The sequence below is a fragment of the Nilaparvata lugens genome, chromosome 9 (genome assembly GCF_014356525.2).
Source record: "Nilaparvata lugens isolate BPH chromosome 9, ASM1435652v1, whole genome shotgun sequence".
Lineage (NCBI taxonomy): Eukaryota > Metazoa > Arthropoda > Insecta > Hemiptera > Delphacidae > Nilaparvata > Nilaparvata lugens.
The window spans coordinates 44212527-44239780 of NC_052512.1; the positions used below are offsets into that span (position 1 = coordinate 44212527).

The window sequence follows — 27254 nt, forward strand, 5'->3', positions numbered from 1 at the left end:
GGGTTCAAATGAATAATTTCTACCTTTTCAACTTCAGGATCATGCTTACTGCGTCTTACAAAGGTCTTCATCCATGCCTCCTTGGCGTTGATCAGCCAGGATGGCAAGTTTGTCATAGATGTGGGATTACGAGGATGAATGAACATTCGCTCGTGAGGTGTGCAATTGATGGTCGTGCAGAGAAGCGAGCGAATGCTGCTTAGTGATTCTAAGAGTACCTTTTCCCAGTGAGAAGTATCCATGTTCCTGGACCGTAGGGCTAAACGGATTGTCTTCCAAATTATTCCATTGTAGCGTTCCACCTGTCCATTACCTTGAGGGTTGTAAGGTGTTGTGGAACTGGTAGCTACACCCTTGGACATTAAGTAATCTTTGACATCTTTTGATAGAAAACTGGTCCCTCTATCAGTGTGTATGTATGAAGGATAGCCGTATGTGGTGAATAAGTCATTGAGATTTTGAATTACTGTTTCTGATGACATGTCTCGACAGGGATAGGCAAAGGGAAATCTCGAATATTCATCCACAATAGCGAGGATGTACTTGTTTCTAGTTGATGATGGCAGGGGTCCTTTCAAGTCAATGTTGATCCTTTCAAAATGCCGAGTTGCTTTTATCAATTTTCCTTTGAAACAGTTGAATCTTGGCTTCAGCTCTGAGCAGATCTTGCATTCCATGCAGACTTCTCTGATGTCATCTACCGAGTATGGAAGGTAGTCCAGTGAAAAAAATCTTGTGATGCCGGGGTGGCAGAGGTCTTGATGATATTTTATCAAGTCTTGTTTTGATGTGATACATGCCATTATCACACATGCTCGAGAAAGAGCGTCAGCAGTTATGTTCTCTTTTCCAGGTCGGTAAATGATTTCATAGGTGTATTGAGATAGCTCAAGGCGCCACCTCATGATTTTTTCGTTCTTCACCTTGCCTCTTGCTGCGCTACTGAACATGAATGAAACAGATTTTTGATCAGTAATAAGTTGAAAGAAACGACCAGATAAGTAATGACGCCACTTCCTAATAGATTCTACAATGGCATATGCCTCTTTTTCAACTGATGAGTGTCGTTTTTCACTTTCGTTTAGCATTCGTGAAAAGTATGTAACAGGACGTTCATTGTAAGATAGTGTTGCTGCTATGCAGAAATCTGAGGCATCAGTCTCTACAGTGAGAATGCCTCCTTCATCAAAAACATATATTACAGCTGCAGCTACCTCTTTTTTAAGGACAAAGTAACAGACTACAGTCCAAAACTTCTTTTCATCCCAATTTCACAAAATAAATTGTCCAAATAAAGGATATGTGCGACTTTCAATTCTTCACTAATTTCCACATTGAAACAAAACACAAACACTTGAAACTATTAATTTTGAATTTAGAAAGATTAAGATCCTGTATTCATTTATACAATAAGTACATTATCGAAATGATAGGGAGAGGAAAAATAAGGTAACCTTGTGCTATTCCTCTCCCAAATTTAGATAAGGTTACACATAGTCCGAAATAGGTTAAGTCTTATAGTTGTTCACTTCACAATATTTTCAGTCCTCAAGTATTTTCACAAAGTAGATTTTCAAATTTAAATGCTTCATGAACGAAGTTTTCATTGACGCCAACGCCTCATGAAGAGATGCAAAGTTCGCCGACGATTCATTTTTATTAACCTCCATCTGACTTTGTATATTCTTCAACATGCCCTTAACGGACGTATCATCAGTGTCACGATCGGCTTCAGTGGTGTTGGATGGTGTTGTCCCAGTTTCTGTGGTGTTCGATGTTGTCGTCCCAGAGCACTGATCACATCTCCAAGATGTTCCGCTCGCGAGCATGGCGTTTAGTTCCGCAGCCGTGAGTATTCGACAGCACCCTGGGTGAAATTTATTAGCACATGATGCACACTTTGCAACGTCCTCAACGTTTTTGAAAGGCTGCTTGCACATGAAGCAACTCATTTTAATACAACTAGTATTATACAGACGATATAACGAATAAGTTTCTTCACTCAAACGACAGAATTTAATCACAGTAAAGCAAGAGATCACAAACTCACTCGAAACCTAGTCACAATCGACAAATTCTCACTAGAGTATTGACTTAATATAAAATAAATAATGTGTAGGCAATAATAGTAGGCAGCCTTTAACTTGTTTACGGAGTCGGTAGGCCGGCACGAGCTATCTTATCTGCTACCGTCCAGTTCGGCTGTCCGAATTCAACTGAAGTTATTGTATCAATGATAAGATATGATACAGTATCAACACAATATGATACAGTATCATCTCAACTTGATAAACAACACCATAGTTTGATACAAAACTTCCAAACTTTGAATGAATTCAACAAACCATGGCATACACTTATACACTTTATCTTCACCAAGACCAGCGGAGCCGGATAGGTTGTGTCAACACAATAAGAATATAACTTTTCTTGAAGTTAGTCATGAGTATAAACTTGAGTTATCAAGATGGCATGGTCACTTCAAAGAACTCATATAACCCATAGAAAGGGTTTTCCTTAAGCCAACACTTGAGCTTAGCCTTGAAGGCCTGAGTACTCAAGGCTGTTAACCATCTAGGCAGCTTGTTAGAGATTTTTAGTGCCACAGTAGGAAATGAGTCTCTTGTCCTACTTAGTCGGGAATAAGGAATGTCAATCATGCAACCATTCCGAGTTATGACTATGTAAGTCTCTCCTCAAGTTGTACTTGTCAAAATTTACCTTGACATGAAGGGCACTTAAATATATATATAATAATTAAATATAGTCATTATTCCAGTAGACTTGAAGAGCGGCCTGCAGTGTTCAAGGTAACCACTGGAGGTGATGATGCGGACAGCTCTCTTCTGCATTATTAAAACTTTTTGGCAATCAGATGCATGACCCCAAAGCTGCAGCCCATAGCCCAGGATGCTGTGGAAGAGGGCATAGTAGACAACAATCAGGTAGGGTCTGCTCACCAGCTGTGTCAGCTTCCGTAGTAGATAGGTCACTCTTGCCAGCCTCTTACACAGTCCCTCAATGTGACAATTCCATTTGAGTTTAGGATCGATGATAAATCCAAGGAGGGACACACTGTGATGATCAGGGCTATGTTGTGCCAATGAACAGAGCAGCCTCTGTGTCTTGCCAAGATTCAATTGGAGCTTATTTGTTTCCAGCCACATCCTAGTTTCTCCAAACACGACTTCTGCCACCTGTAGAGCCTGAGTTGGATTCCGACCAGAAGAGATTATAGTGGTGTCATCTGCAAATTTTAGAGCCCTCCCTTCTAGGTTCAAGTCATTTATGGCAATCAAAAACAGCAAGGGACCCAAAACAGAGCCCTGTGGAACACCATGTCTGATGGGTAGTGCCTGGGACTAAGCTCCTCCCAGAGAAACGACCTGCCATCTGTTTTCAAGATAAGATTTTGCAGTCTGGAGAACAGCACCTCTAACACCATAGTGCTCCATCTTACCAAGAACAATCTCATGTGACACACAGTCAAAGGCCTTACTCAGGTCACACATGATCAGAGACACAGCATTTCTTTCCTCAAAGCCCCTCTGAACCTGCTCAACTAATTCGGTCACAGCAGTCAATGTAGACTTGTTCCTTCTAAAACCATGCTGCAGATCGGAGAACAGCCTGTTGGACTCAAAGAATACTACAATTTGTTCCTTCACCACAGTCTCAAAGACCTTGGCAAATACTGGTACTATTGAAATAGGCCTGAAGCTATCAATGAGTGTGGGATCACCTTTCTTGTAGACAGGAACTGTGCGAGCCATCTTCAACAACTGAGGAAAAACTCCAGCATGAAGACATTCATTGATAGCACAAGATAATGGGGCTGCAATGACATCAATGATGGACTTCAACACTATGATTGTCATGCCATAAATATCCTGGCTTTGAGAATTTCGGAAACCATTGACCATTTTAACAATGTGACTAGGGGAAACGTCATACCACTGCAATAATCTGGCCTCAATTCTGTCCAAGTTCTCCATTGGGTTCATATTAGTGGTTGGTATAGATGCAACAATATGGTCAATGTTTTGCAAGAGCACACTATTAAACTCGTCAGGACTAGCAGAGCAAGTGACTTTAGCTGACCTCTATTCCTATTTACAAGATTCCAAGCTGCTTTGCATGGATTGGGTGCATTCTCAAATTTCTTGCATATTGGCCAATTCCTTGGCTTTGTCAATCTTGCATTTTATAATCTGACTTTGCCCTGGAATAGGCTTGATAGATCCTATCCTTCACTTGAGGGCAGTTTGACAATGCATAGTTGTCTTTAAGAGTCAGTACCAGTTCTTTGAGTCTAGATAGTTCAGGGGTAAACCATATTTTTGACTTTGGCCTGTTGCAAGATCTTCTCTGCTGCTTGGTATATCCCTTCAGAATCTTTAGAGGAAAAAAAAGGTTGAAGATGTAATCTATCTTTTTGAAAAGAGCATTAAAAGTCTCCTCAGGACCTTTATCTAGAAGCTCACTCATCCAGTCCACTTCAGATACTGCCTCTCTGAAGCTAGGGAGAGAGCTTTCAATTATTTTCCTTACCCCTCTGGTATAATGACAGAACCAATCAGGAAATTTCATAGAGTCATTCACTATTTCAATGTCAGCTTTGATGATCACTGCACTATGGTCAGCAACAAGAGGCTCAGTAACCCGAACTTGAACTTTTTGCATATCCAGGTTAGTTCCCACGGTGTCTTGACATCGGTTTCCTCTGGTTGGTATCTGCGAAACAATCCTTAGTCTATGAGCAGCCAGCAGATTATAAAACGCTCTTGTAGATTGTTCTTCAAAGTTAACAGGTATGTTGAAGTCACCTCCTATTATAATGTGCTTGGATACACTCTGGAAAAACGACAGACAAGCATCCAGACCATAGAAAAAACCCTCAATACTTCCATTTGGAGATCGGTAGATGCTCAGTACAACAGTTGACATCTCAATCAGTTCGACACCTGCTACTTCCAGATCGAGTTCTACACAAAACTGACTCAAGTCAATTTGCTTCACCCCGATTTCATTCCTCACGAAGACTGCCACTCCACCACCACGATGAATAACTCTACAGTAGGAAGCTGATAGCCCCAGTCCATCAATGTTGGAATAAAGCAGACTCTCCTCGCAGTTCAACCAGTGCTCACTTATACACAATACATCTGGCTGAAGGTCTTTACAGAAGTTTTGTAATAAATTGAATTTCGTTCTCAAACATTGAACGTTCAAAAAGCACACACTCAGCAAGTTTGAATTGTCAATCTGACAACAGCCACCAGAGTCTTGATTGCGTATGCAACGAGCTTTTGCGGACTGTCTTGGTGTACGAAAGAGGGGCGGGGCTACTTCATGACACCTCCCTGAGCTCTTCTGAATAAAAAACGTCTTAGAGTGACGTATCTAGGCCATTTAGTACTGACCAGTATTGAGTCCTTCTTGTCAAATTCCACTCCAAGCTTAAAACTACAATACATGTTACTCTTACTTTCCAGCTTTTCGACAGTAAAACTTTGACCAGGAAACGTCCTGGACAAGAATGTTTCTACATCATTCTTTTTCTGTTCCCATCTTAATCTTTCCAAGGTGGAACCACGCCCGTTTTTCGCCCAGAAGAGGAGACGATGATTCACTATCTGTATTATTTGTGCATGTTCCTATAAGAATTTTCTTTTCAGCCTTAAGGCTACTGCTAATGTTTTTCTTTGTAGCACCTGCATAACTCAATCTAGATGAAGTTGTATTTCTAACGGAATTATCTTTGTTTGGTGTCATATTATCTCCTTGTTGAATGTCAAGTGGTATACGTTTATTGGTTTTAGATTTTCTGCTTTTTTGTTGATTCCACTCGGAATTGTCAATTTGTTGGAGCATGTATGATCTGAAAGTAAGGTTATGTAAATTAGCATTACAACTACTGTTACCTTCAGGTAATGTTCCTTGGTCATTTTTACATTTAAGTTTATACAAAACTTCATCATTATTTTCAACAGCTGCCTCAGGTCGATTTCGAACCATTGTCGATACTCCATTAACTTGTTCAATTTCCACATTCGATTTATTTCCAACAGTCAACTCAATTCGTTCGATTTCCATAATCGATTTCTCACCAACAGTCGATTTATTTCGTTGATTGGGAAGGCTGTGGCTTGAGGGATGTTTTGATCCTACAGGCTTGTCAAAGTTCGAATTCAAACAGACAGCTGGTTTAACAACATGTACAGAACTGTTACTGTTTATGTCACACATATTTTTCAATTTCAAGTCTATTAAAATTTCAATCTTTTCCAATAGATCATTATTAAAAGACCTAACTAAATCTAGTTTAGTGTCCATTTCATCTACCTTAGTTGTTATAGATAGAAATTCGTCAAAATTGAGCTTTCTCAATGAAGTTAACCTATTATCACAGACTCCACAGTGCCACTTCACTATGTCCCCGAGTGATTGGATACTTACATATAATCATCATTAGAAACTTTCACACACTTTGCGTGAAACCATTTTTCGCAAAATAAATCACAAAAAATTGCTTCTTCATTTTCAGACACCACACGACGAGTTGACAACCTCTTCCACTGCCATCTTGACACTTCCACTATCATCTCATGCTATCAATCAATCAATCAATCAATCAATATAATAACGAATGTTTGCCAAACATGTATGTTGATTATTTGTTCAGTGTGAACACGGCTTAATATCTATCTATAGTGAGGTCCACGTTATAATGACAGTATTTGATCAACTTTGGTTTTGCTTTCCTTGTTTATCTTCCGACAAAGCCGGTAGTAGTATCCTTTTCTAGGTCCACAACGATACCAATTATGTTTTTGACGGTATAAGAATATAATTAATCAATGTAGAGAATCGGCAACGCTATTCTTCTATATCCATCCACTGCCATTATAACGTGGACCTCACTATATATATAAAAAAGCGAAATGGCACTCACTCACTCGCAGAACTAAAAATCTACCAGACCAAAAACGTTCAAATTTGGTAGGTATGATCAGTTGGCCCATTAGAGGCGCACTAAGAACAGATTTGGAAAAAATTCCAAAGATACGCCCAAAATATGCGTTTTTCCAGCGTTTTCTCAGCTTTATCGAAAACAAATGAACAGAAAATGTTCAAATTTAGTGCAGAAGCTCAGCTTGGGTGTAATAATGTTGAGTTAGAAGGAATTTGCAATAACGTCAAAGATACGCCCAAAATTAGCGTTTTTCCAGCTTTTTCTGCTTATTCTCAGATTTATCTAGAACAAATGAACAGAAATTGTTCGAATTCGGTACAGAGGTTTAGCTAGGGTCTAAAAGTTTTGTGATGAGGTGACTTTAAAATTTCATCAAAGATTCACCCAAAATCAGCGTTTTTCTCAGCTTTTCTGCGTTTTCCCAGTTATTTGACTTTCTGAAGGAATATTTATTATTACATTTATTATATTTATTACATTTCTTAATCACAACATCAAATTAATGATTGGGAGAGAATCAACAGGATAAACCCAAAACTGCTCCTCTCCCTAATTTTGATAAAAATATTTCAAATGAGGTTATGAAAACACTTTTATAAAGATCACAAAAATTTACAGTCCAAATATACATTATACTAAAAAATTTGTATCTCGGTTGATCAGAAAGATGAAACAAATTATTATTACACTTGAAAATGCATTAATAAATTGAAAAATATTAAAAAACTTGATAAATTTAAAGCCAGAAAAATTTCAAAAACATTCACTATCAGCATATGATCGTACAATGAAGCATGCTCAAATGAAAAATGCAGGCGAGCGAAGCGAGCCCGCTGATCTCATTTTCGGACGATCCAGTCGGGGGTCCAGGGGGCGGAGCACCCTGGCTAGACGGATATGGCGAGCGTGACGGCTAGTAATAAAATAAAGGGAGAGGGAAATAAGGTAACTATTTTCCTCTCCCTATCATTTTGATAATGTACTTATTGTATAAATGAATACAGAGTAATAATTAGTGATATGTATATACCTGATGACAACACACTGATTACGGCGTTCCCTGAGCATGAGTTGATATGCTGAGTCGGCAATAGCGAATATATGCGGAGGAAGCTCACCCAAGCGCCGATTCTGGTAGAGTTTCACATACTTCGGGTTGTAGATGGGATGGAACTGCAAAATAACAAAATAATACACAATATTAAAAGATATTCAAATCTTTGTTGAAACAAACATTCTATTTCCTATAAGAAAGAAAATGTTCTATTTCCTAAAGATCCTATTCTCGCATCAAAGGCGAGCGGAGCGAGCCTGTCCTTTATATTGGCCTCAGTCTTTTTCATTCAAGAATGGCTTGTGCAATTTTTGTGGCATTGCTAGACGCTATTGCGACAAGCATATAACGGGAACTTTTTAAAATGCCATAAAATATTAGTGGGAAAGGCAAAAATGATTCTATTCAAACTAATGTAAAGTTGAAGACTTGCCATTCAAGAATTATTAATAACATCTATCACTTCAATTACTTCTTTAAGATGGCTTCCTCCTGCACGAATACACTCTTGAAATCTGTGTTGACGATTCCCCATTGATCGCTGCAACATCTGCGTTTCCTGGTCCCATGATCTGTCCACCTGCGATTTTCGGTTTGTGGAGCTATCTCAAATACAAAATGTTCACAACATGATCGATAACTGTGGTTGAATTATAACAGACGATATGAAATGAACACTATCCCGGCTGAAATGGCTGTTGCGGCGGCAATCGTTCAGGAATCTCAACACAGATTTCAAGAGTGTATTCGTGCAGGAGGAAGCCATCTTAAAGAAGTAATTGTCAAAAAGTGATAGATGTTATTAATAATTCTCAAATGGCAAGTCTTGAACTTTACATTTCTTTACATTTCTATATATATATATATATATATATATATATATATATATATATATATATATATATAAGCGAAATGGCACTCACTCGCTGAACTAAAAATCTACCGGACCAAAAACGTTCAAATTTGGTAGGAAGTTTCAAGTTTCAAGTTTTTATTGGGCCAGTTGAACATAGAAGTTACATATAGGCTAGCTAAGTCACAATTCACATTAAAGAAACATACAATAAATTGCACAGATGCAATACATGCAATAGACAATAATAAATAAAATAAAACAGATCAGTAAAAGCAAATTTACAATTTACAAAGGTATGTTCAGTTGCCCCTTTAGAGGCGCACTAAGAAATCTTTTGGCAATATTTCAACTCTAAGGGTGGTTATTAAGGGTTTAAAGTTCGTCTTTTAGCATGTATATTCTTCTTATTCTCTTAATTATAATTGAAAAATGTCCATACCATATGTTAATATAGAACTATAATCTAGAGAGAGTACCTCTTCGAAACAGTAGTTGTTAACTGGTAACTAAATTAATAATTTTGTCAGGTTGGCATTAAGTTGAGTTGACTTTGTTAGGTTGGCACCAAGTTGAAGATTGAAATGCATTTATCGCGGAAAAATTGATTGGGCACTGCTACTTCAATCACAGCTATTCCTGCGAATATTATATCGCCTGATATGGCGAGCCCGCTGATCTCATTTTTTACGGGGGTCCAGGGGCGGAGCCCCCTGGCCAGACGGATATGGCGAGCGAAGCGAGCCTGACGGCTAGTGTTTAAATAAAATCATTTTTGCCGTTCCCACTATTGTTTTATGTCGTTTTTGAAAGTTTCCGTTATTGTTGGTGACCCGTTAGTAGAGGTCAGGTCATAAGCAGTTGATTGCCCTGTTGGCCACTTCAGGAAACATCTCCACACAATTGGCATCAGAAATGAAAGTGAGATGTGTAGGCTTTGTAATGAGTGTGAAGAGACTGCCAAGCATATCACACTGGATTGCGAGAGACTAGGGGCAAAGAGAAGGGCTATGTTTGGCTGCAAGCAACCAGGTGACGAATGGGATGTTAGTATAGGGGGAAAAACTCGTGGATCTTGTAAAGGACACAGGTATTGGTTTGCCCAGCTAACGTAGGCCTACTTGGGACACACAATAAGCTTCGGTTGACGTGTAAGGTTCCTTGAATCTTTGAGTGTATGAACGGCACAATATTGATTGATTGATTGATTGAATACTTTATTTATGTAGATTACAATATATACTGGCTTATACACTTATTTACACTAGCTTACAATACAGCAAAATTATAGATGAATTTACATAATATAGACTAAGAAAATAATTATTGAACTGTATATGATATGAAAAAGCAATTTTTAATATAATAACTATAGATAATAATTATATTGATATGCATCTACATAAATTGGCGGAGCTTTGGACATATCAATGTCCATTCTTCGGAAAGAATATTAAAAATATCCTTCCCACTAACTCTCTACCAAAACGTTAATTTCGTTATTTAAACTAAGGATTTATTTATTAATGGAAATTTTGTAAAAGTTTTAATCAATATGAATATTTAAGACAAAAAAAACAGAAAATTGATAAAGTAAAATAATTATATAGGTAGATAAGATCAAATAATTGATTAATGAAATGAAGTAGGCTGAAAGTAGATCAGGGTTATCAACTTTCAGTAATATACAGCAGTATGCAGTGGATAATTAAAATAACATGAGTTTATATAATATATATATACAATTCGTTCTATAACAGGTTTAAAGGTTTATATTGGTGGGATGGGTGGGGGATGGTTGTCATGTGATCGTTCTAGGGCCGGACAGTTTCAGTCATTTGTTCCAAAAGATGTTTTTTTAAAGTCAGGATGAAGCTCGCTCGGCTCTCGATGGACCTGATAGAAACAGGAAGTGCATTCCATGCACGACAGGCACTGACTAAGAAGGATTTTGTGAAAATAGTAGTTCGATGATTGGGTATCCTTAAAGTACTTTCTCCGGTTCTAGTATGTGAAGCATCTATCCTCCTACCTTCAGAGACAAATTTGAAATCATCTTTAAAATAGTTCGGATTACCGTATTTCAAGATATCTCTAACAAGCTTGACTATTCGAAAAAGCCTCTGTTTGAGAGACTGCCAGCGTCATAGAGCTTCACAGGAAAGAAGAACTACGTGAACTATCAGCTTGAGATAACAGAAAAAGTTGCGACATAAACGCCCTATACCATAAGCTATCTATTTATGCTATTGTTTCTCTATTATTATACTGAGGTCCACGTTATAACGGCAGTATTTGATTAACATTTGTGTTGCTATCCTTGTCTATCATTCGACAAAGCAGATAGCGCTATCCTTTACCACTTCTACAACATTCCCAGGGTAGATTTTCAACAATGTAGAATAAGGCTCAACTCACACTTGGGCGACTCAGGTCGAGAAGAGACTCGACTCTAGTGGAGAGCATGTGTTTCCAAATGGTGACGTCACGGAGACTAGAATCGACTGGTCTGAGTGTCACCATGCTCTCCACTAGAGTCCAGTCTCTTCTCGACCTGAGTCGCCTAAGTGTCAGTTGAGCCTAAAAGGGGTGCACCTATTCCACTTCTAAAAAGACAATCGGAGCAAGCGCTCTAATTTTTGTTGAGGCTCCTCTCGTAACAAAGGCGAGCGGAGCGAGCCTTTACTTTATATATTGAGTTGACAAAAAACCAAGGTCTATCAGTGCAGGTCATGACACAATCCCGTGATGCATTGCAAAATCGCCATTTTGTGGGGTCTAGTTCACCGATTTTCAAATTTATTTTTAGCTGTTATCATTGTAGATTGAACATAATATGTGTTTTTAGTAATTGGAATTGTAAACATAATTTAGTAATAATTGTAAAAAATTATAGTATTTAGCAAAATACTAGAAACTAAATTGTTGATTTTTAGATTCAATTGATCGGGAACTTCATTCAAACTCTTTTTGCAGTTGGCCTCACATTTATTTCTGTCTTGTCCCAATGCCTTATGAATCATAATTCTTAGGTTACTAAAATAAGAATAATTTTTAATAATAAATAAATTAATAATTGAATAATTTATTATTGAAATTTCATTATTACAAAATTAAAAACCTGAATTCACATATTATTATCTGAACTAGAATATTGTTTTTAAAATGCAAAATGCATGATTTTGTCACGAGCAATAGTTATTTGTATATCTAGAGTGAAAAGTACGGCTTTTTCTCCCTGTGGGAAAAAGTTTGATGCCCGAGGCGAAGCCGAGGGCAGCAATTTTCCTGAGGGAGAAAAAGTATTTTTCGCTCGTGATGTACACAACATTTTTCTCCCATCTACATTTTTTTATAGAAACTGCAAATAAAATCATTCTAATAACTTACGTATTGGTGACAATGATTCCTAACAACATAACCTAAATCTAAAACCTAAAAACCGGTCGTCTGACTAGCACTGCCGATTGCGCTATCTATCGGCAAAAGTTGTAACAATTATATTATCATAATTATTAATTATTATATTATTATATTATCAGCTGAGCAGCTACCAAAAATGGCTGACTCCAGATCACGCGGTTCAGATTTGAATTGCAGATCAAAAATATTTGTTGGCTGGTATTTTGAATAGAATAAAATATTTTAAAAATTGTATAAATTTTTATCGTCTACTAATATTAAGAATATAATAATTATCATACAAACATATATTTCATGAGTTGATCAAATTTCTGGTTGTGGTATTGAATTCAGTTGACTCAATGACAGACACCTCTATTATGCTTTCTCATCTGAGCTTAGACCTTCTAACCTATTACAATATAAGTTTCAAAATAGAGATGCTCCCCATGTTATTTAAATGGAGTCACTTTTACTCCCTAGGGAGTTTTTCTGTTTTTTACTACCGAGAGCGAAAAAGTGACACTTTAGTATTAGGTTTCAGGGAGTAAAGTAAGTACTTTAGACAGTAGGTAGAGGAAATAGTTATTTGTGCAACTAGTGCGCAAAGTGACAGTTTGCTGCATCGAAAGAAACGTTTACGCCCGAGCCGTAGGCGAGGGCGGAATGGTTTGTTGAGTGCAGCAAACGAACTTTGCGCACGTATTTCACATTAAATTTTTCCTACAGTTACCATTGAATATGAAAAGTGGGTAATTATGGGTAAAATTGCCTGAATAATGTATGTGTGTTTGAATGGCGGGGGGCAGCTGTGTGGTGTGTGCTGTGGTGGCACTGTGCTGTCGTTGTCCTCCATTATAATATATAATAGTAATAATTAGCGCGTTGTGCTTGGTTGCACCTCTGCTCACTATAGCAGCCACAGCAGTCACTGTTACCAACTTCATTTTGATTTTGCTGCACTGGTGCTCCATATAACCTACTAACTATTTTGCGTTGTCATGCTGCAAATCTGGAGTACGCAAAGTACTCACTTTGCGCACTAGTGCGGAAAAGTGATTCTTTGCAGCCTGCAATCAGTGCACAAATGGTCACTTTCAGGGTATCTGTAGGAAAATTTAATTATTAGATCGTAGTACTTTATAATGTAACGCCATGAAATAGGCACAAAATAGCCGCTCCATAAGGAAGACGGGTGTCATGACCTGGTTCTTATAATAGACCTTGGTTGGAAATGTTTGTTGGTTACCTTGAACGGGTTGAGGGCGATGAGTATAGATCCGACATAGGTGTAGATGTGTTTAGCATGGAACCTGGCTCTCAGGTTATCTATGAGCGTCTTCTGGTTGAGATCGGGCAGTTGGCACAGGTCGGGGTACTCCCTGTCCGTCGGCTGCTGGTAGAGGAAGCGATAGAAATAGTCGCGCACCAGTTGCGGGTCCATTGCAAAACAGGAGCCCTCCGGCGAGCGTAGCGAGCCTGCTTCAGACACTTTTTCCCTCAGATAGAACCTGTACAAATCGAGAAACACGTGAAATTGATTCAATGAGAACAAAAATTAAATGAATGAAAATAGTATCATACGTCACAAGGATGGGTAGGGGTCTGTTGCAGGCGAGAATTCAAATGCAAATTTAATTTATTGCCCAAGAAACATTATATAAAATTAATATTAATAGTAGTTTGATTGATTGATTGATTGAGTACTTTATTTATGTAGATTACAATATACTGGCTTATACACTTATATACAATAGCTTACAATACAGCAAAATTATAGATGAATTTACATAATACAGACTAAGAAAATAATTATTGAACTGTATATGATATGAAAAAGTATTTTGTAATATAATAACTATAGATATTATATTGTTATGCATCTACATAAATTGGCGGAGCTTTGGACATATCAATGTCCATTCTTCGGAAAGAATATTAAAAATATCCTCCCCACTAACTCTCTACCAAAAGTAGTTCTGTGAACAGTAGACCTCACGCAGTATTCTCATCCACAATTACCTGATAGAAACTATATACATTAGGCCGGTTACAGAGCTCGACCGACCTTCAGTGCGTATGTACCATCCTGACCATACATCAGTTTTTCTGACTCACAAAATGGACGCCTTTACAGATTGTTATTGCAGCTTATTATCTTCGCAAAGGAAAGATTAAAAGATGTAGATATCAAGTTCACCCGATGGTCGCCCAAAGAGCATTTCAAAGGGAATTTAGTACCATTATATACATCATTGCTTGGGGTGGAGATACATTTTTCAACTACCTCAGAATGACCTTCAGAAATTTTGATGAGTTATTTCGAGCTTGTATCACCATTGGGAATACTTGCAGTCACTTTAAGCTACGGATCAAATAAATGTAGATAATATTAATAATATATCATTTTTCCAATAAAAAATTTAGAAATGATTGAAGAAATGTATAGAAAAACTCTGAATTCAAATATGACACTATTAATTGAATTCATTCATTATGGTATTCAATTCAATATCAGCTGATTGTCGGGCAGAGGTGACAGCACATTGGTTATGTTTCGATCAGTACAGCTCTGAAAGCTTCTATTTGTTTCAATAGCACGTCAGTCGACCGATGGAACGGATGCGCACGAGCTCGACTGATGGTATTCGTACGCTGTATAAAACGCATGATCCTGACCGTGCGCATGCGTGCCGTCAGGCCTGCTCTGTATGGATACATGGAATATCTATGGAAAAGACAAGCGCGACTGACGTAAGCACTGACAATCGGTCGAGCTCTGTAACTGGCCTTATGGAAATACAGCAATAGACTGGCTTCTCCAAACATCTATTAGTATTAGTATTATTTCATCCACTGACCACCTGTAAAAGGGGTATAAGGATATGTCAATTTGTCATTAATCAAACAGTAACATGTTTTCTATCTTCTCAAACCTCCATCTTGAGGTTTGTAAAAATCTATGTATTCCTCCACTGAGTAGGCACATATGGATAGCAGCTCTTTTTTCAATAAAAATCTGAAAGCTTTACCAGACTTTTCTTTTATGTGAGATGGCAATAAGTTGTACATCCGGATACCTGAACTCCTCACCCCTCGCTCATACATAGTACTACGGTGTGCATCATCTCTCAAATTATTCCTGTATCTGGTCGAATATTGGTGAAATGTTTCTCCTGTATTAAATTCATTTATGTGTTTTTTTAAAAGCAGATTGTTTCCAGAATATATAGGCTAGGAAGTGGGAGAATTCCAAGTTTTTTGAAATAGGGCCTACAACTAGTTCAGATTGACTCCCCTATCATCACCCTCAATGCCCACTTCTGAAGTCTAAACACCTCCACTACACTGCTAGAATTACCCCAAAAAATAATTCCATAGTTCAGGAGGGAGTGAAACAGGGTAGATGTATAACAATTAGTTATACATTTTGCTGAATTTCGGAATGATTAAAGAGATTTCTTTTGAAGAGGGCCCGCTTCAAATTGGACTCAGGGGACCTTGAAACGTATAGAAATTTAGAAATTGAGGTACCTTAATTTTTTCGGAAAACAATACTTTCCTTACCTATGGTAATAGGGCAAGGAAAGTAATAATCGACAGTAATCGGCTTGAGATAACAGTAAAAGTTGCGACATAAACTCCCTATACCATGGCATATCTACTTACGCTATTGTTTCTCTATGGTATAATATAATAATTATCGAATTACCTGTAGTGATGATTAGTGGTAGCTTTTGGCCATAATAGCATCACGGCTACTGGCCTCTCGTTGGGACCCAAACGTCTCTCCTTGCATTCTCTATTCAGGGCCCAATCTCCCATCACTTCGGCCAACTCGAACGCGTTCGGACCACCTGCAACGAGCAATTCAATTTATTGTCACCCTTCAATTAAACATTCAAAAACAAAAAAATATTAATTACATTGGCCCAATCTCCCATCATTTCGGCCAACTTGAACGCGTTCGGACCACCTGCAACGAGCAATTAAATAGTCACCCTTCAATTAAACATTCAACAACTAAACATTATGCATTACATTGGCCCAATCTCCCATCACTTCGGCCAACTTGAACGCGTTCGGACCACCTGCAACGAGCAATTCAATTGACACCCTTCAATTAAACATTATGAATTACATTGGCCCAATCTCCCATCACTTCGGCCAACTTGAACGCGTTCGGACCACCTGCAACGAGCAATTAAATAGTCACCCTTCAATTAAACATTCAACAACTAAACATTATGAATTACATTGGCCTAATCTCCCATCACTTCAGCCAACTTGAACGCGTTCGGACCACCTGCAACGAGCAATTCAATTGTCACCCTTCAATTAAACATTATTAATTACATTGGCCCAATCTCCCATCACTTCGGCCAACTCGAACGCGTTCGGACCACCTGCAACGAGCAATTCAACTGTCACCCTTGTCCAAGAATAAATCACATATATTAGGCTGACCACTAACGGTAGGACATGCATGATAAACATTTCATTAAACGGGGCGTAGTCGTTTACCGAGGTGATTATAGGCCTATCTTCAAGATTACATTAAGGGCCGATTTCCGAGCTCGGGATTTAGATAAGTTCTAGACTTTAAACAGCTGGAGTCAGAAAATTGGCTTTCCGAAACGGGGCGCAGTCGCAGTCCACGTTTAAATTCAATTTCGAAAAACTAGAAAATTGAACACAACATAAAATAAAGAGAAAATAGTGTCAGGCTCAACTCTGACTTATGTCACTCAGGTGGAGAAGAGACTGGACTCTAGTGGAGAGCATGTGTTTCCAAATGGTGACGTCGCGGAGACTAGAATCGACTGGTCTGAGTGTCACCATTTGGAAACACATGCTCTCCACTAGAGTCCAGTCTCTCCTCCACCTGAGTCGTACAAGTGTCAGTTGGGCCTAACGTTTCAGCTATTTTGAATTAGTTAGGAATGTTTAATTTCGTCAGGGAAAATCGTTTCCAATGGAAATGAGAAATTGAAGATCATCATAAAAACTACGACTACGTCCACTACCTCCGTAAACAAAGCCGTAGTGCATTCGTGTGACGTCAGCACAGGTAGGGTTTCTACACCAATAAAAATTCGTTAATATCAGCTGATCTATATCAGCTAGTATTTTTATTGGTGTAGGAGCCCTACCTGTGCTGACGTCACACGAATGCACTACGGTATGGCTTTGTTTACGGAGGTAGTGCTACGCCCCGTTTTGGAAAGCCAATTTTCCGACTCCAGCTGTTTAAAGTCGAGAACTTAGCTAAATCCCGAGCTCGGAGACCGGCCCTAAATGTGCGGTGTCTTAAATGACGTTATAACCACCAAAACGACTGTATATTATTGTATTATTTAATTTAAAAATGAGGAGCTGGGTAGAAAAACGACCCGAGGCCACTCGTGTCGTTTTTCCGCAACATGCTTCATTCTATCCGCCATTAAATTCTGAACAGATTGGTACATAAAATGTTGTTGTATCTTGAAAAATGAGTGAGCTGTGAACATTTTTTGTTTGTGTGGCAAACCTAAAATTATTCAGCTGACAAGCTGTGAGCCAGCAGCCAGTGAAATCCTTATTTTGTTTCCTTACAAAAGAAGAAGCTGATTGATTGATTGAGTGCTTTATTTATGTAGATTACAGTATATACTGGCTTATACACGTATATACAATAGCTTACAATACAGCAAAATTATAGATAAATTTACATAATATAGACTAAGAAAATAATTATTGAACTGTATATGATATGAAAAAAGCAATTTGGAATAACTATACAAGATAATATTGTAATGCATCTACATAATTGGCGGAGCTTTGGACATATCAATGTCCATTCTTCGGAAAGAATATTTAAAATATCCTCCCAACTAACTCTCTACCAAATGAATGGTATAAGAAGATCATTAATACATCCAAGGGAACCAATTATCCTCTAGATGATGGAAATAATGAAGAAGACGCTCCTGAAGAAGAATCTGATGCTGAAAACATTGGGGTGTATGAATTTCCCGAAAATCAGAACAGTACCATGTAACATTCCAGAGTCTTGATTATGGGAAGAAACGTGTTCAAGAAGAAAATATCATCTTTAATTGTTCACTTCCAAATGACATTTTTTAGATCTTTATCACCTACTTATTAATTATCCAATATCATGAGCAATATATTATCATTATCACTACTCTTGATACGGGTTTTTCATCATTTTATTGAACCTCTGAACATGTAACAACCAGGGTTATGGAAAAACGACCTTAGACAACACACCTTATATCCATTAATATCAGTTAGCCTTGGATTACTGGCTAATTATGAATAACAGCATTGAAAATAGTATAAAAAGATCAATAAAGTTCTAATACTTGCAAGAATATTGCATTCTGATGAAATAATGTAGATGTGTAATAAATATTTCAAACTCAATTTACGCAAAACTTGATTTCTTGACTCAGGTCGTTTTTCCACCCAACTCCTCAAATATTCTATGAAAAGGAGTAAAACTTACCAGCTGTTTCGGTTGTTAACTGCATGGATCCAGACATGGAGAGACGTTCGACGATACAGGCCACTATCTCATCAGCTGTTGTTTGTTTAGAAGCCTCAACCGACAGCGCCTCATACTGGTGTGATAGGGCACCCACAAATACCTGTCAATCAATCAGTCAACCAATCAATCAATCAATCAATAATCTACCAATATCGGCTAGAGTTGACAGTGAATTTTGTAAAATAATGATCCTCTGTCTTGTCAATGCCTTCTCTAGACGGTAGCTGATACAGGTTTATTGATGTAATATTAACTGTTCATTCTCGTTAATATTCTTTCCGAAGAATGGACATTGATATGTCCAAAGCTCCGCCAATTTATGTACATGCATAACAATATAATTATTATCTATAGTTATTATATTACAAATTGCTTTTTCATATCATATACAGTTCAATAATTATTTTCTTAGTCTATATTATGTAAATTCATCTATATTTTGCTGTATTGTAAGCTATTGTATATAAGTGTATAAGCCAGTATATATTGTAATCTACATAAATAAAGTACTCAATCAATCAATTAATCGTTTAGAATTATCAAATTATATTTTATCAAGCACGAAATTATATTTTTCAATTACTACATAATGAATTTCAATGATTAAGATGAAATATCTTGTTAATAGATTATTAACTATACATTCTTTAAAGTCAATGGAGCAACAGAGCAAAGCGAGAAAGAGAAAGCGCTATCGGCTTCAGTTAACACTCACATTTGCAACATAGACACCCTATACACTGTCTATTATTAGTGTGTTGTTGGGAGTGTAAGAGTGTAAGAAGGGCACAGTATGAGAGACTACCAGCGTCACATAGCTTCACCAAAAACAACTACTAGGACTATCGGCTTCAGTTAACACTCACATTTGCAACATAGACACCCTATACACTGTCTATTATTAGTGTGTTGTTGGGAGTGTAAGAGTGTAAGAAGGGCACAGTATGAGAGACTACCAGCGTCACATAGCTTCACCAAAAACAACTACTAGGACTATCGGCTTCAGTTAACACTCACATTTGCAACATAGACACCCTATACACTGTCTATTATTAGTGTGTTGTTGGGAGTGTAAGAGTGTAAGAAGGGCACAGTATGAGAGACTACCAGCGTCACATAGCTTCACCAAAAACAACTACTAGGACTATCGGCTTCAGTTAACACTCACATTTGCAACATAGACACCCTATACACTGTCTATTATTAGTGTGTTGTTGGGAGTGTAAGAGTGTAAGAAGGGCACAGTATGAGAGACTACCAGCGTCACATAGCTTCACCAAAAACAACTACTAGGACTATCGGCTTCAGTTAACACTCACATTTGCAACATAGACACCCTATACACTGTCTATTATTAGTGTGTTGTTGGGAGTGTAAGAGTGTAAGAAGGGCACAGTATGAGAGACTACCAGCGTCACATAGCTTCACCAAAAACAACTACTAGGACTATCGGCTTCAGTTAACACTCACATTTGCAACATAGACACCCTATACACTGTCTATTATTAGTGTGTTGTTGGGAGTGTAAGAGTGTAAGAAGGGCACAGTATGAGAGACTACCAGCGTCACATAGCTTCACCAAAAACAACTACTAGGACTATCGGCTTCAGTTAACACTCACATTTGCAACATAGACACCCTATACACTGTCTATTATTAGTGTGTTGTTGGGAGTGTAAGAGTGTAAGAAGGGCACAGTATGAGAGACTACCAGCGTCACATAGCTTCACCAAAAACAACTACTAGGACTATCGGCTTCAGTTAACACTCACATTTGCAACATAGACACCCTATACACTGTCTATTATTAGTGTGTTGTTGGGAGTGTAAGAGTGTAAGAAGGGCACAGTATGAGAGACTACCAGCGTCACATAGCTTCACCAAAAACAACTACTAGGACTATCGGCTTCAGTTAACACTCACATTTGCAACATAGACACCCTATACACTGTCTATTATTAGTGTGTTGTTGGGAGTGTAAGAGTGTAAGAAGGGCACAGTATGAGAGACTACCAGCGTCACATAGCTTCACCAAAAACAACTACTAGGACTATCGGCTTCAGTTAACACTCACATTTGCAACATAGACACCCTATACACTGTCTATTATTAGTGTGTTGTTGGGAGTGTAAGAGTGTAAGAAGGGCACAGTATGAGAGACTACCAGCGTCACATAGCTTCACCAAAAACAACTACTAGGACTATCGGCTTCAGTTAACACTCACATTTGCAACATAGACACCCTATACACTGTCTATTATTAGTGTGTTGTTGGGAGTGTAAGAGTGTAAGAAGGGCACAGTATGAGAGACTACCAGCGTCACATAGCTTCACCAAAAACAACTACTAGGACTATCGGCTTCAGTTAACACTCACATTTGCAACATAGACACCCTATACACTGTCTATTATTAGTGTGTTGTTGGGAGTGTAAGAGTGTAAGAAGGGCACAGTATGAGAGACTACCAGCGTCACATAGCTTCACCAAAAACAACTACTAGGACTATCGGCTTCAGTTAACACTCACATTTGCAACATAGACACCCTATACACTGTCTATTATTAGTGTGTTGTTGGGAGTGTAAGAGTGTAAGAAGGGCACAGTATGAGAGACTACCAGCGTCACATAGCTTCACCAAAAACAACTACTAGGACTATCGGCTTCAGTTAACACTCACATTTGCAACATAGACACCCTATACACTGTCTATTATTAGTGTGTTGTTGGGAGTGTAAGAGTGTAAGAAGGGCACAGTATGAGAGACTACCAGCGTCACATAGCTTCACCAAAAACAACTACTAGGACTATCGGCTTCAGTTAACACTCACATTTGCAACATAGACACCCTATACACTGTCTATTATTAGTGTGTTGTTGGGAGTGTAAGAGTGTAAGAAGGGCACAGTATGAGAGACTACCAGCGTCACATAGCTTCACCAAAAACAACTACTAGGACTATCGGCTTCAGTTAACACTCACATTTGCAACATAGACACCCTATACACTGTCTATTATTAGTGTGTTGTTGGGAGTGTAAGAGTGTAAGAAGGGCACAGTATGAGAGACTACCAGCGTCACATAGCTTCACCAAAAACAACTACTAGGACTATCGGCTTCAGTTAACACTCACATTTGCAACATAGACACCCTATACACTGTCTATTATTAGTGTGTTGTTGGGAGTGTAAGAGTGTAAGAAGGGCACAGTATGAGAGACTACCAGCGTCACATAGCTTCACCAAAAACAACTACTAGGACTATCGGCTTCAGTTAACACTCACATTTGCAACATAGACACCCTATACACTGTCTATTATTAGTGTGTTGTTGGGAGTGTAAGAGTGTAAGAAGGGCACAGTATGAGAGACTACCAGCGTCACATAGCTTCACCAAAAACAACTACTAGGACTATCGGCTTCAGTTAACACTCACATTTGCAACATAGACACCCTATACACTGTCTATTATTAGTGTGTTGTTGGGAGTGTAAGAGTGTAAGAAGGGCACAGTATGAGAGACTACCAGCGTCACATAGCTTCACCAAAAACAACTACTAGGACTATCGGCTTCAGTTAACACTCACATTTGCAACATAGACACCCTATACACTGTCTATTATTAGTGTGTTGTTGGGAGTGTAAGAGTGTAAGAAGGGCACAGTATGAGAGACTACCAGCGTCACATAGCTTCACCAAAAACAACTACTAGGACTATCGGCTTCAGTTAACACTCACATTTGCAACATAGACACCCTATACACTGTCTATTATTAGTGTGTTGTTGGGAGTGTAAGAGTGTAAGAAGGGCACAGTATGAGAGACTACCAGCGTCACATAGCTTCACCAAAAACAACTACTAGGACTATCGGCTTCAGTTAACACTCACATTTGCAACATAGACACCCTATACACTGTCTATTATTAGTGTGTTGTTGGGAGTGTAAGAGTGTAAGAAGGGCACAGTATGAGAGACTACCAGCGTCACATAGCTTCACCAAAAACAACTACTAGGACTATCGGCTTCAGTTAACACTCACATTTGCAACATAGACACCCTATACACTGTCTATTATTAGTGTGTTGTTGGGAGTGTAAGAGTGTAAGAAGGGCACAGTATGAGAGACTACCAGCGTCACATAGCTTCACCAAAAACAACTACTAGGACTATCGGCTTCAGTTAACACTCACATTTGCAACATAGACACCCTATACACTGTCTATTATTAGTGTGTTGTTGGGAGTGTAAGAGTGTAAGAAGGGCACAGTATGAGAGACTACCAGCGTCACATAGCTTCACCAAAAACAACTACTAGGACTATCGGCTTCAGTTAACACTCACATTTGCAACATAGACACCCTATACACTGTCTATTATTAGTGTGTTGTTGGGAGTGTAAGAGTGTAAGAAGGGCACAGTATGAGAGACTACCAGCGTCACATAGCTTCACCAAAAACAACTACTAGGACTATCGGCTTCAGTTAACACTCACATTTGCAACATAACAGTCCAACACCATGTGGCATATCACCATAAATGATACAGTATCAACGCAATAAATGCTACAATGAGTGAGCACATGGTATAGTTTAAACATAATATGATACAGTATCATCTCAACTTGATACACAACACCATAATTTGATACAGAACTTCCAAACTTTGAATAGCCAATATCGGGGCACCGTGCTCCGCTCTGGAGTACAAAAGCATATAACATTTATTACGAAAGAAGAAATTATAATATATTTATAGTTCATACATAAAGGTTCTATGTAATCACAGTGGATTGAGATTAATTCCCAGAGGAATGCAAAAATTTCTCTCACAAAAGCATGATAAATTTTAATCTAATTCAGAGAAGACCATTTCAAAAAGATAGCTTATCAGATTGGTTCTACTGGGATTAATCGGGATTAAAATTTAACCGGCTCTTGTGCAATCGGCACTGGTTGAATGAGAACAAAAGTTCAACAGCTGAGTCATAATTTTGTCTCACTTCCACACACATGCACTCGCTCACTCACTTCCATCATCGACAGACGACAAAATTTCCAGCTGTTTTTCTAAGGACGTATTAATCCCTCTAATACCCTTCAGCGAGTTATCCCAGGGTTGAGACCTAGTGCAATTGATTTTTCATATCATAAACCTACTTTGTTCCAAATTCCGTGAGAATCGTTAGAGCCATTATCGAGATCCGGTCACATAATAATAGTATATTTCGCACCTAGAGCAGAAAATGAGACTTTTCCGGCTCGAAATCGGTTTTCAACCGAGAGGCCTACGGCCTCGGACTAGAAAAGATCGAGAGCCGGAAAAACATTTTTGCCCGTGGTGCGAACGCTATTTTTCGCCACACAGAAAAATAAACAATATACATATAATAATAATTGTTTACTAAACACTTCCGAAAGCAGAAGTGGAAGGTCATAGCTCTAGCAAATCTGAGGTAATCTGAATATCCGGAAATTGTCCAACTATTTTTATTTTTTATTCTGATTTGTCTAAATAACCTGAAAGATTATGTTCAATTATGTGGGAGGTTGAGTTTATACTTTTTTATTCTTTCAAATGACAATAAGATGATATTATTATAAATGTTTCAATTATTGAGTGTTAACTGAAGCCGATAGTCCTAGTAGTTGTTTTTGGTGAAGCTATGTGACGCTGGTAGTCTCTCATACTGTGCCCTTCTTACACTCTTACACTCCCAACAACACACTAATAATAGACAGTGTATAGGGTGTCTATGTTGCAAATGTGAGTGTTAACTGAAGCCGATAGTCCTAGTAGTTGTTTTTGGTGAAGCTATGTGACGCTGGTAGTCTCTCATACTGTGCCTTCTTACACTCTTACACTCCCAACAACACACTAATAATAGACAGTGTATAGGGTGTCTATGTTGCAAATGTGAGTGTTAACTGAAGCCGATAGTCCTAGTAGTTGTTTTTGGTGAAGCTATGTGACGCTGGTAGTCTCTCATACTGTGCCCTTATTACACTCTTACACTCCCAACAACACACTAATAATAGACAGTGTATAGGGTGTCTATGTTGCAAATGTGAGTGTTAACTGAAGCCGATAGTCCTAGTAGTTGTTTTTGGTGAAGCTATGTGACGCTGGTAGTCTCTCATACTGTGCCCTTCTTACACTCTTACACTCCCAACAACACACTAATAATAGACAGTGTATAGGGTGTCTATGTTGCAAATGTGAGTGTTAACTGAAGCCGATAGTCCTAGTAGTTGTTTTTGGTGAAGCTATGTGACGCTGGTAGTCTCTCATACTGTGCCCTTCTTACACTCTTACACTCCCAACAACACACTAATAATAGACAGTGTATAGGGTGTCTATGTTGCAAATGTGAGTGTTAACTGAAGCCGATAGTCCTAGTAGTTGTTTTTGGTGAAGCTATGTGACGCTGGTAGTCTCTCATACTGTGCCCTTCTTACACTCTTACACTCCCAACAACACACTCATAATAGACAGTAGTCGACAGTAATCGGAGAAGTAATTTGCAACATAACAGTCATTTACCATGGCACATCTTCTTATGCTACCTTTGCAAATTATTCAATTATGTTGCAAATTTCTCCTCCGATTATTGTCTATTATTAGTGTGTTGTTGGGAGTGTAAGGAGGGCACAGTATGAGAGACTACCAGCGTCACATAGCTTCACCAAAAACAACTACTAGGACTATCGGCTTCAGTTAACACTCACATTTGCAACATAGACACCCTATACACTGTCTATTATTAGTGTGTTGTTGGGAGTGTAAGAGTGTAAGAAGGGCACAGTATGAGAGACTACCAGCGTCACATAGCTTCACCAAAAACAACTACTAGGACTATCGGCTTCAGTTAACACTCACATTTGCAACATAGACACCTATACACTGTCTATTATTAGTGTGTTGTTGGGAGTGTAAGAGTGTAAGAAGGGCACAGTATGAGAGACTACCAGCGTCACATAGCTTCACCAAAAACAACTACTAGGACTATCGGCTTCAGTTAACACTCACATTTGCAACATAACGGTCCAACACCATGTGGCATATCACCATAAATGATACAGTATCAACGCAATAAATGCTACAATGAGTGAGCACATGGTATAGTTTAAACATAATATGATACAGTATCATCTCAACTTGATACACAACACCATAATTTGATACAGAACTTCCAAACTTTGAATAGCCAATATCGGAGCACCGTGCTCCGCTCTGGAGTACAAAAGCATATAACATTTATTACGAAAGAAGAAATTATAATATATTTATAGTTCATACATAAAGGTTCTATGTAATCACAGTGGATTGAGATTAATTCCCAGAGGAATGCAAAAATTTCTCTCACAAAAGCATGATAAATTTTAATCTAATTCAGAGAAGACCATTTCAAAAAGATAGCTTATCAGATTGGGTCTACTGGGATTAATCGGGATTAAAATTTAACCGGCTCTTGTGCAATCGGCACTGGTTGAATGAGAACAAAAGTTCAACAGCTGAGTCATAATTTTGTCTCACTTCCACACACATGCACCCGCTCACTCACTTCCATCATCGACAGACGACAAAATTTCCAGCTGTTTTTCTAAGGACGTATTAATCCCTCTAATACCCTTCAGCGAGTTATCCCAGGGTTGAGACCTAGTGCAATTGATTTTTCATATCATAAACCTACTTTGTTCCAAATTCCGTGAGAATCGTTAGAGCCATTATCGAGATCCGGTCACATAATAATAGTATATTTCGCACCTAGAGCAGAAAATGAGACTTTTCCGGCTCGAAATCGGTTTTCAACCGAGAGGCCTACGGCCTCGGACTAGAAAAGATCGAGAGCCGGAAAAACATTTTTGCCCGTGGTGCGAACGCTATTTTTCGCCACACAGAAAAATAAACAATATACATATAATAATAATTGTTTACTAAACACTTCCGAAAGCAGAAGTGGAAGGTCATAGCTCTAGCAAATCTGAGGTAATCTGAATATCCGGAAATTGTCCAACTATTTTTATTTTTTATTCTGATTTGTCTAAATAACCTGAAAGATTATGTTCAATTATGTGGGAGGTTGAGTTTATACTTTTTTATTCTTTCAAATGACAATAAGATGATATTATTATAAATGTTTCAATTATTGAATAATAAACACAAATAATGAAAAGTTTTTTGATCAGCTGTTTTTTGATCACCTTTCTTAGTTCCATGTTAGCGGCCAGAAAGGGTACCCTTTCCGGCCTTAGCCGGAAAGAAACCTGTTCTGATGTCAGACGAGAGTCGTCTGCAAACAATGCCTTTCAGATGTATGTAGGGACTGGAAAACAGCTGCTTTCTGTGCAGTGTGGCGAAAACATCTTGACAGAAATTGCTTGTTTAATAGTATAGGATTATAACGTGGACCTCACTCCA

The 27254-nt window shown here is 38.3% G+C and overlaps 1 protein-coding gene across 1 annotated transcript in view; it reads right to left on the bottom strand.

The window, feature by feature from the left end:
• LOC111060361 (unconventional myosin-IXa) overlaps positions 1 to 27254 on the bottom strand; it is a 176120-nt gene that overhangs the window by 137229 nt on the left and 11637 nt on the right. The window contains 4 exon segments of the mRNA XM_039435347.1: positions 8007 to 8149; positions 13535 to 13796; positions 15998 to 16142; positions 18797 to 18938. Of these exon segments, the coding sequence (XP_039291281.1) occupies positions 8007 to 8149; positions 13535 to 13796; positions 15998 to 16142; positions 18797 to 18938 (692 nt within the window).